The sequence below is a fragment of the Eptatretus burgeri genome, chromosome 3, assembly GCF_056783735.1.
Source record: "Eptatretus burgeri isolate ZD-2024b chromosome 3, Ebu_testis_v1, whole genome shotgun sequence".
Classification (NCBI taxonomy): Eukaryota; Metazoa; Chordata; class Myxini; order Myxiniformes; family Myxinidae; genus Eptatretus; species Eptatretus burgeri.
In genome coordinates this window covers 10720078-10731233 of record NC_140963.1, presented here as the reverse complement: position 1 = coordinate 10731233, position 11156 = coordinate 10720078, and the positions used below count along the sequence as shown (strand labels likewise).

The window sequence follows — 11156 nt, the reverse complement described above, 5'->3', positions numbered from 1 at the left end:
TCCATGGCTACATTGGTCGAGGTAGTTTTCCGAGGGGAGCTCCTCCCCCCCCCATGTTAAAACTCACCCAAAGCGCCAACCACGTGTTAAGTTTCCCCACAGATGTCAATTTCACCAAATTTGGAACAAAAACCGGTTTGTTGTTTATTCATTTTTAAAGAATCACAAAAATGTGTTAATTAACATGAAAACCTTTACACTGGGTTCGGTTAAACATGACTGTACCTGGTGAATGAGGACACAATGAATTGTCATCTCGTGGGGATGGCAGCAACAAGGAAAGGGAGGGAGTTGGTACAGTGTGGACAGTGGGTACAGTGTGGACAGGGGGAACAGTGGGTACAGTGTGGACAGTGGGTACAGTGTGGACAGTGGGTAAAGTGTGGACAGTGGGTACAGTGTGGACAGGGGGGACAGTGGGTACAGTGTGGACAGGGGGAACAGTGTGGACAGTGGGTACAGTGTGGACAGGGGGAACAGTGTGGACAGTGGGTACAGTGTGGACAGGGGGAAAAGTGTGGACAGTGGGTACAGTGTGGACAGTGGGTAAAGTGTGGACAGTGGGTACAGTGTGGACAGGGGGGACAGTGGGTACAGTGAGTGGAGTTGGTACAGCAGGGACAGTTTGAACAGTGGGTACAGTGAGTACAGCGTGGACAGGGGGAACAGTGGGGACAATGGGGTACAGTGAGTGGAGTTGGTACAGTGGGGAGAGTGGATACAGTTTGGACAGTGTGGACAGGGGGAACAGTGTGGACAGGGGGAACAGTGTGGACAGGGGAAACAGTGGGGACAATGGGGTACAGTGAGTGGAGTTGGTACAGTGGGGACAGTGGATACAGTTTGGACAGTGTGGACAGGGGGAACAGTGTGGACAGGGGGAACAGTGTGGACAGGGGAAACAGTGGGGACAATGGGGTACAGTGAGTGGAGTTGGTACAGTGGGGACAGTTTGGACAGTGAGTACAGTGGGTACAGTTTGGACACTGGGTTCCGTTTGTACAGTGCATACAATGGTTACAGTTGGTACTAAACTCTCTCCCCACTGGGTCTCATGAACGAGAGACTCAAACCAAGTGAACACACTTCCCGCATCCATCAATGGAACCGTTCACCAAAGAAAGTGCTTCGACTGAACCGACGCATTTTATTTATTTATTTAACATGGTCGAGGCTCATGGAAGAGCGAGGACACAGAACAAGCTCGAAGGGTACTCGGTGGAGCACATACCTCCACCACATAATGCCTGATCCATGAGAACATATCAGGCCAATACATTTTTGAGATATCTTGCCATACATTACCCTCGCTCTCAATGGTGAAGAATCATTTTAAAAAATAAATAATTTTCGTATCCAGATCGGATTCGGATCTTCACCAAAATTGAATCATTTCTTCCTTGTCACACACCCAACATGTCCACAAAGTTTCGTCCGAATTCGTCAATAACTTTTTGAGATATCATGCTGTATATTAGTTTAGCCCGATCTCTCAATGGTTAAGAATTACTTTTAAAATTATCAGATCTGAATCCAGATCTTGATCGTCACCAAAATTCAATCAATTCGTCCTTGTCAGACACCCAACATGTACACCAAGTTTCGTCTGATTCCGTCCACAACTTTTTGAGATATCGTGCTATATATCGTTTTTGGCCCGATCTCTCAATGCTGAAGAATCACTTTAAAAATTCTAGTAGTGGAATTCCGATCTGGATCTTCACCAAAATCTAATCAGTTCGTCCTTGTCACACACCGAACCTGTCTGCCAAATTTCATCCAGATCCGTCCAAAGTTTTTGAGATATCCTGCACATAAACAAACAAGAAGACGTCATGCAGAGCACAATACTTGCAAAATCTATAAAACAAGTTTGACCTCAAAAATAATTGCTGGTTGAATTCAATGTCGAAATATGCAAAAACTCTTCAAATCTAAAGTGAATCGGATGAAAATTGACAATTTTATCAATTCGGCCGATGTTGACCTTTTGACCGATGTCGACCTCAAAAATAATTGGCTTGTTGTATTCATTGACCTGAAATATATATCCTCTTCAAATTAAAAGTCAATCGGATGAAAAGTGACAATTTTATAAATTCGGCCAATGTTGACCTTGTGGTCTATGTTGACCTCAAAAATAATTGGTGGTTGAAATCAGTGACCTGAAATATATTATTGCAGAAATGGGCCCTTCGTGGGTTATTAAATATAGGATTAGCCCAGATCCCCCTTTAAATGCATGTTTCGTCAGGTTGTTTGGTCATCGGACGTTACATGTGTGTCGGGAGGTGTAGCATGCAGTCCAGTGTTCACACAGTGGTGCTGTACCGAGAGGCACCTTCTCTTTCCTTCCCCCCTCCTAACTAACCCCCACCCAGCACCCTGACAGAGTCAGTCAACAAGACGTGCCAGCAACCCATTGGTGGAGAGCTGCTGCAAACTCGAACGATGGACCAATCACGGGTCCCCGGAGGTGGTCCGAAAAGTCCGCCCCGAAAGGCAAGAGGAACTGCTTTTCCTGTCTGTGATCGGCTTTATGAGGAGTGACTTGACGAGCTGTTCCTCCTTGGCCATGGATCCAGCATGCAGGTCATCCCCAGATTCATCCTGAATCCAACCGCGGGGCCTCTGGCTGTCCTTACTCCCTGCACAGCTCGACCACGTCTTTTCATCCCATCGATCCACTTGCAGAGTCCAACACTCAGATTTGGCCTAATCTGGTGTACAGGCCAGGCCTGGATTTGTATACTGGACCTTGTGAAGAACCAACTGGAACACACCATAGATCTCACTCTCTTGTGCCGTCGACCTCAAAGGGGCTGGACGCACCAACGCTGCGTGGGTGGGCTGTGCCGATAGGAGTATGTCGCTGCCATTTTGCCACGCTGCATGCTCGAGCTGGGCGCTCAAATCTGGCGACATCAGCTTGTCACGAGCCGCATTCGTGCCTTCGACACTTTTCCTCTCGTCCATGAGTCACCACCAAGTACTCCGTGTCTTGTATGAATGTTGTCCAGGCCTAAGGCTTATTTTACTGGGGCCCCTGCGAAACCCGTATCCGTAGCTCACTAGATAAGAGCGGGTTATAGATGAATGATAACGTTCACGAATGCTTTGCTTGTGTCGTGGTTCCCGATGTTTCCCCATTAAATCTGGCTGATTCATATGAAAGTTGCCGCCCTGAATTTATTCGTGTCGCGCTGAAGAACAATCACTCGATTTGAATTTAAAACCAAACTGGCTACGGACTGCGGCAGACTTCGCTCGGTCTCTGATCAAACCCAGTCTGTAGCCGGGGTGTATATCCCCAACTGGCAAGGCACAGGGGTACTTTGGTATCGTGATCTTAGGCGCGTGACCCAAGACCTGTGCCAAACTAGCTGGCGTTATAACCCCTGAGACGGCGGTGCTGTTAAGTGCCGCCGAATCAACAACAATATGTCCTCTTCAAATTTCAAGTGAATCAGATGAAAATTGAGGATTTTAGAATTACGGCCGATGTTGACCTTTTCGCCAATGTGGACCAACAAAATAATTGGTGGTTGAATTCAATGACCTGAAATATATATCCTCTTCAAAGAGTCAATCGGATGAAAATTGAGGATTTTAGAAATACTGCCTTAGTTGTTGACCTTGGGACTATGTTGACCTTTTGACCTCAAAAACAATCTGCTTCTTCCTCATGACAAACTCTTCCATGCGGTGAAGTTTCATGAAGATCGGTTTAAAATTGTGACCCGCAGGTGACAAACAGACAGACAGAATAACAAAATTGACCAACCAATATACTTGAAAAATCTTCGATTTTGCAAGTAACACCCAGAGATGAAAACATAACCTCCTTCGCCTTAAGTGGTGGAGGTAAATATGCTGTCTATCGTTTTTGGCACCATCTCTCAATGGTGAAGAATCATTTTAAAAATTGAAATATTCTCATATCCGGATTCAGATCTTCACAAGATTAAATCAATTCGTCCTTATCACTTATCACACACTCGATCTTTCCACTAAGTTTCATCCGAATCCGTCCATAACTTTTTGCGATATCGTGCCATATATCGGTTTAGCCCGATTTATCAATGGTGAGGAATCACTGAATTTTTTTTCATCGTACCCAGATTCGGATCTTCACCAAAATCGAATCAATTTGTCCTTGTTGCACACCCAACCTGCCCTCTAAATTTCATCCAAATCCATGCACAACTTTTTGAGATATCCTGCACACAAACAGACAGAGGTGAAAACAACCTTCCACCTTCAGTGGTGGCGGTAATAAGTATATAAGGGCTTTTTCACAATGAAAGACTGACAAACAATATGAACATATATGCAGATCAATAATGGCTATTGTGCTTCAATGACAACTATCTGCAGAAAAAAAAATCGAATTTTATTACCAATTGTCTTCATACAGTACAACAGTTGAGCTTGTACAAGAATGCAGAATACATTCACATTATGGAACTGGTTGAATACAAACAATTACATTGTGCATGTTGCGAGTAACGTGCGGCTGCAATGAGAAACTAGACAAACTTTCAAACCTGAGTTTGGCTAACAGGTTGAACAGAATATTCTTTGTTAGTTTACACAACATTGTGCAAATAGCTGGTGGTCCCAAAAACAGCAAAACTTGGTGTTAAAGAAAAACGACAAATGGAAAACGCTCATTCGAACAAACTGTGGCTCATCTCAAATCACATTCAGAAAGTCCAGCAAAAAACGTCAAATGGTGATGTAACGGTCAGAGGAGATCACATCACGTCACAGGCGAGGCAACATTAATCAGTGTACATTTACACAAATTTAAAGAACACGAATACACAACAGGAAGGATAAATCAACATTGTAAATTTAAAGGCCAAATATTGGGATCTTACCATCAGAGAAAATGTGGAAAAACCGACACAAAACATACAAAATAACTTGACTGATTAGTGATTAAGCACGACATCAAAAAAAGAAAAGAAAAGAAAGAAGATATTTGAGATAAAAGTAGTAATGCAGAAAATTCCACCTATTTGTGCAAATATAAATCTATCATTCCAACCGAGCAATCACAAATATGAATCAACATGAACATGGATAGGTCATTCATAAATGGCATCACACATCGACAAACTTCACATCACAAAGGCAAAAACAATATCGTTGAAGATGCTCTTGAAAAAGATTACGATTTCTCGGGTGAATGTTGCTTTAAGAAAAAGTTTTGAAACCATTTCATTCACGTGGGGAAGAACATCGGTCGAGCTGAAGTGATCAAGGGCTCTGGCCGGAAGAAACCCATGGATCGACGAAGGATGCAGCACGTGATAAACCTGCCCACGAGATGAGGTTGAGGGCTCACATGTGCTCTGGATGGTTTTGCAAGCACAAGACAAAATCCCCCACGGATTTGCCCTCGAAACAGATCTCGTAGATCGCCGTGAACAGTGGGAATCTGCATGGGGAGGGAATTTGGGTGGTATTGGGAATAAAAAGGATGAGCAAATGGTAAAATGAATTAAAAAAAAACAATTGAAACTCAGAGATTTTTTTTTGTTGCACATATAAAAACACGAACGAAACTGTGGAGTGCATACCTGCACCAGGCTGAATTTTACATTTTGTATCCCACTGATAGGCTGGATGTGCATGCAGGCCATAACCCAAATCTAATCAGCTTGTTGTCACCTAATCAACCCTAAAATAATGATGTACATGGAAAGAGTGTGCCGGTGCCACCGAAGTAGTTTCTTGGCAAGGGCCCTACCAAGTCATTTGCCATTGCCTTCCCAGCAGTTTGGGCAGGAATTTGTTTAAGGTGCCAGTGATGGCTCGCCAGCTCTTCGTGAAGGACAACGTGGAATACTTAACATCCACAATCGAATGCTGGCAGACATCCATCAAGCCTAGTTTAATGTCCATGGGGGACGGCGCACACATTTGTGAAACACAGTGATGACATTTTATAGATGGGTTGGGATTTGAACCCAAGCTAGACAGCTAAGAGTGGATCTTGTTGTAGTAGTTCATGCATTTTGTTGTAGAGAGGATGAACTTCAGAGTTGATGAACTGATGCAGCCACTGATGTCTCTTCAGGCAGAATTGAGCTGGACATCCACTTTCCTTGTGTGCACTCTTCCACCCCAAGAAGCAACACAGTACTCTGCTGGAGCATGCACCTATGCAAGTGTGGTGGAGTGTAGGGTTGTGAGATTTGCTCCCCAGTCATGGCCTGCTAGTTTCCTTAGCAGGTTGACCCTTTCTGCCATTTTTCCAGCCACATGCTCAGCATGCTTGCAGTAAGTAAGGGCCCTGTCCAACTTAACACCAAGGTAGGTCGGTGTGTTGGTAAAAGGAATTATGAGTACCATTCAATCGAACTTGGAGTTGTCTATTGGCGTCCTTGTTGCTCAGGTGAAAAGCTGAGCAGGTGGCCTTCTGCACATTAAGACGGAGTCGTCATTGATGGTAATAGGTGTGCATTGTGTAAATATCACATGACAAGGCCTGCTCTACACCCTGAAAAGTGTCACACGTCTTTAGAATGGCTACGTCATCTGCAGAGATGCCAACTTTTGGAAATCAGAATTAGGGAGGATTTGCAACCGACACCAAATAATGTGCGCAAAGCGCACATCTCGAGCGCGGAGCGCTCGACCCTTGCGGCGGGGTCCAGGGCCCGCCTTAGGGCCCTGGAAGCTCTGGGGTTCTAGACGCTCTCTAGTGCCTTCTGAGCCCTATTTTGGAGCATTTAACATGTTAAGAATTCCCACTTTTTGAACAAAAAAAGGGGAAAATTGTGCACTTTTTAATGTTACATGTATGTTAATATTAGTAAGTTAGGGGACAATCAAAGATTAACAAAAATCACAAAAGAAGCAATATTTTTCTTACCTTACTGGCTGGTACTACTGCTGCTTGCTTTTTCCATGGCAGCTTTGCTGAGTGACAGCTGTGTGGCTCTTTTAGCCCTTCTGATTATGTCTTTGCTGTATTCTCTCTGGTAGCAAGGGGTGCTATGAGCTAGTTTTTCAATTAAGAGAGCTTCCAGGGTTTTGACACTCAAATTGGGACGAAATTCAGTATGATTCTTCCGTACAAGACAGTGCCCGCTCACATGATGCGTTCGAATGAGGAATGACCAAGATTCCCTTCATCACTTTGCTCAAATTAGGATACTTCTTGGCACCAGTGCAGGGATCTGTGAGCTGTGAAATCCGATGCCACTGCTCATCCACTCTCACTGTCTCAGTAGCAATTGTAGCTATGGAGGCGTCTGCCTGGTCGTGAGCGAATTCACTCTCAAGACTGTCTATGTCACTATCACCGCCACTGAACAGACAGGGGAATTTCTTGATGAAAAACTCCACACAGTCAAACCCCACTTCTTGGTGTAGCTTAACATCCAGCACCTGAGCATGCTTGGCTAATTCATCATCTAGCGGCCAGGTTTTGAAGATGTAATTGCAGGCTTTCACATAATATGAGCGAACTGCACTGAAGAAACCTTGGATGTCTGACTCACTCAGAGTGAAGGTGGATTTCTTGAGACTCCTTTGTTCCCTTATATACAGTTTGGCATCGTTCCCAATCATGAGGTCCTCATCATTCTTCTGATGATTTCTGTCAGAGAAGGGTACATTTACCAGAGCAACCGATGACACCAATGGTTTCAAAAACCGTACGAAGATATCTTTCAGAAGACCATTCAATTCTCCGTGGAGGAGATGAATACAGGGTTCGTCTCTTTGGAGCAGAAGATTCCCCTTCTCAAAAAGCTTGTTAGCATATCGAAGGAAGAAACAATAGAGTTTTGTTTGTGGAGACAAGAACATCCTGTTGACACGTTTTTCTCTAGATTCCTGCACAGTGTTTGAGGAAGATGCGCTTTTAGTTGTAGAACTCGTAGTACACTTTGCCGCAGGGCGATCACACTTGCGTTTACTGCCAGCAGAAGAGGTCAGACTCGTAGTACCAGATCCAATTTTACGTTTGAGGAGAGAGCTTGAGGTAGGTGCAGCCAAGGAAGAAGACCTCTGATTCGAAGGTTTTGCTGAGCTTCTATCAAGTGATTTGGCAAAAGCAGAACTTAACTTGGGTCCTTCTTTGCCTGTAGATGAGACTATCACAGTCTTTCTCGACTCTGAAGGGATCTGCTTTGTAGAAGAACGTGATGAAGGGCCGGTGATGCTACCTGCTCTCAGCATTGGTTTTGGTTCTGTCCCTGCTGTCTTCTTCGCAGCAGATACTGCAGTGGTAGTGGTGAATGCTGCTCCACTAGTGCTTGATCCTGCAGTGCCAGTACTGGCAGTAGATACAGTGCCGTCCTTCTTGCTCGTTGTTAGAGTCTTGGCTACAGTTGGTTGCATTTTTCTTCGTACTTCTTCTTTGAAGAAGAGGCGAAGTGGCTCCCACTGTTCAATCAGCCTGTCTCAGCACTGACCAAGGGACAGCCACCTTGTTGCGACATGCTTCAGAATCTTGTGTGTCGGGGCATCACAGAGTTCTTGCAGTGCTTTCACTCCTTTGACGCGTTTACTACTTTTGTCCAAGTAGTAGTAAATATCGATGAGAAAGTCATCTAATTCAATGGGTAAGGCCTGAGCCGCCTTCTTGGCCGTATTGTGCATCATATGGCAAGGGCATCCCATGATGTAGCACTCTGGATTTTGTTTGTGGATATAAGCAGCGACTCCTTTGTGCTTGCCCACCATGACAGAGGCATTATCAGCACAAAAGGAAACACAATTTCCCCACGGAATTTTCCTGTCACTGAACTCATGATCAAGCAGTTTGAAAATGTTTTCTCCAGTGGAATCTTGTTTGCACGCAGGCAAACTTAGAAAACCTTGCTTCACAATCCCAGCACTGTTGTCATAGTACGAAATCAGGACAGGATATAGCTGGGCCTCACCACTGTCATTGCTACCGTCTGTAGCTAGGCTAAATGGAGCTAGTCTAGCAATATCAGCAATAGATGAAGCAGTAACATTTGACAACTCACCAATTATTGCTGAAGTTTTTGTTCTTGCATGCACATCCATACTTTGAAGCAACTTTTGAATCTGGAAACATCTTTTGAAATAGAGGTCCAGCATGATCTGAGACTGATATGGGCAAGTTATGTTCCACAATAAATCCACTAAAGAGAAGTTCCGCTCGGGTAACATCCTCTTCCTCGCTTGTCCCTTGTTTGGTGAAATAATTCAGAAGTGTACCGGTACTCGTGCTCGAAGATCTCTCCTTTGCAATGTCTGTGTGCCGTTTGCTTCCAACGTGCTTCCGAATATCATCGCGACCTCCGTGCTCAACTGAAATATCAACGCTGCATACTGTACAATACGCATGATGAATTCCTCTTTCAGACTTTCGAATACACGGGTATTGGAGACTGTATTCGGTCTTGTACTTCTGAGACCATTTCTTGGTCTTCGTAAGCTTCTTTTCTGCCATTTCGTAATCAACATCGAGGGCTTGAAGCATCGGTAACTTCGAAGTCGATGTTCCACAGCTGCAGCGCGACTCGTAGAACTCTAGCGGCTGTTAAACACCGCACGGTGGTCGCGACCGCCGGGCTGGTACGGGGCCCAGCTGCATGCAGTGAGCGTATCGCATGCATATACACTGTGCATACATACCGCATGCACTAAATCTCAGTGCATGATCGCATAAGCGAGATCCAGACCCAATGTTTCGCTGCTCCTCATTTGAATTTGCAATTTTTTACGTACAATTTGGTAGCAGCGAACGTTATGGAGTTACCACATGCTATACGTAGCAGACGATGCTTTTCATTCAATTCTCATACTAGTACATTCTGATTAGTGAACAGTGCAAAAATATCAAAATTTCGGGAGGATAAGGATAGTGATCGTAAGGGCGGGAGTTTGGGTGAATTTTCGGAAGCCTCCCGATGAAATCGGGAGGGTTGGCATCTGTGCATCTGTATAGGGCAGTTTCATACTTTAAGTGTGTAGCAAGTAGGGTCAGGCGATATATCGATATACCGGTATTGAAATTCTGAATGTACCAGTATACCAAGAAAAGAAAAAAAACCGATAAAAAAATATCAGTACATCACCACCAAATCGAAGAAAGGTGTTTACAATCTTTAAATACCGTATATGATTTAAAAGCTTTGACGCACTCGGCTACAACTGGAACAGTGGAACGTATGACATCAAGATGGAAAGAGGAACAGTGGGTTTTAATTTTTAACCCTCAGCACCATACAAGCAATCGTGTTTTTCTTTGCCCTCATTGCTGTTTTGAAAGAAATTGCCAGTTGGTTATTTTATATGAATCGGGTGTGCTTTAGAAAGCCTGTGTGTGCCGATTACCAATACTGATCTCGCTTTAAAAGGAAATAATTTTCAATACAAGTTGAAATTGAAAGTAAAATAACTGTTATCATCATGTGGAAAAAAGCCACATGTGGTCATACAGTACTGTACTTTGAAAAATTACCCGTGTCAATGATGTGTACATCATATATGAATATGTAATGGACAATTACGTATTTTTGGAACCTGCGTGAAATTTTAATTTATTTAATATCTTTTTCTTTCCAGTATATACCAGTGTGAGCCCATCAATATCGGAAAAAATCAATACCGACGGAGCCTCGTGGCACGTCAGCTGTATCGAGGTTGAAAAGTGCTGGAGCAAGAACAGACTTTTGGGGGACACCATTCTTTAAGGTCCTGGTCCAGCTGGGTAGTTCCATTCATCAGCACCCGAAAGATGATCTTATTGATGACATTTTTTGGCTTGTTGGGCTTGGGGATAGCTTGAACATTAGCTCTCTTCCAGACCAGTGCGGCTCGAGCTATTGCTGGGCAGTGTGACATGAAGGTCCTCAACCAGTGTGGAAGAAGAGAGCCTGGATGGATGAGCTATTCAGCATGACTGTTGTCTGGGCCTAGAGCCATACCACACTTGAGTTTATCAATTGCAGTCTCAAGATCAAATGGTGAAACTTCTTTGGTGAGACCAAGATCAACAGATGGTGAGTGCCTAATCTCCTGAAGTTTGGACCTGACATTGCGGGAGAAAGCTTTATCCAGCTGCGGATATTTGCCACTGTTAACGAGCACACAAGCAATTCAATCTGGAGTAACAAGGGAGGGTTGTCGTTTTGCTATTCTCCCAGTTAGGTGATTGA

The 11156-nt window shown here is 44.1% G+C and overlaps 1 protein-coding gene across 2 annotated transcripts in view; it reads right to left on the bottom strand.

Annotated features, from left to right (window-relative positions):
* Positions 1-4372: 4372 nt before the first annotated feature.
* The window catches only part of LOC147029387 (glycerol-3-phosphate dehydrogenase [NAD(+)], cytoplasmic-like), a 54288-nt gene continuing 47504 nt past the window's right edge, over positions 4373-11156 (bottom strand). For both annotated transcript variants that reach the window (XM_085872415.1, XM_085872416.1), the window contains exon 8: positions 4373-5446. In XM_085872415.1, the coding sequence (XP_085728541.1) occupies positions 5350-5446 (97 nt within the window). In that variant the 3' untranslated portion in view covers positions 4373-5349. The remainder of the gene's footprint in view (positions 5447-11156) is intronic.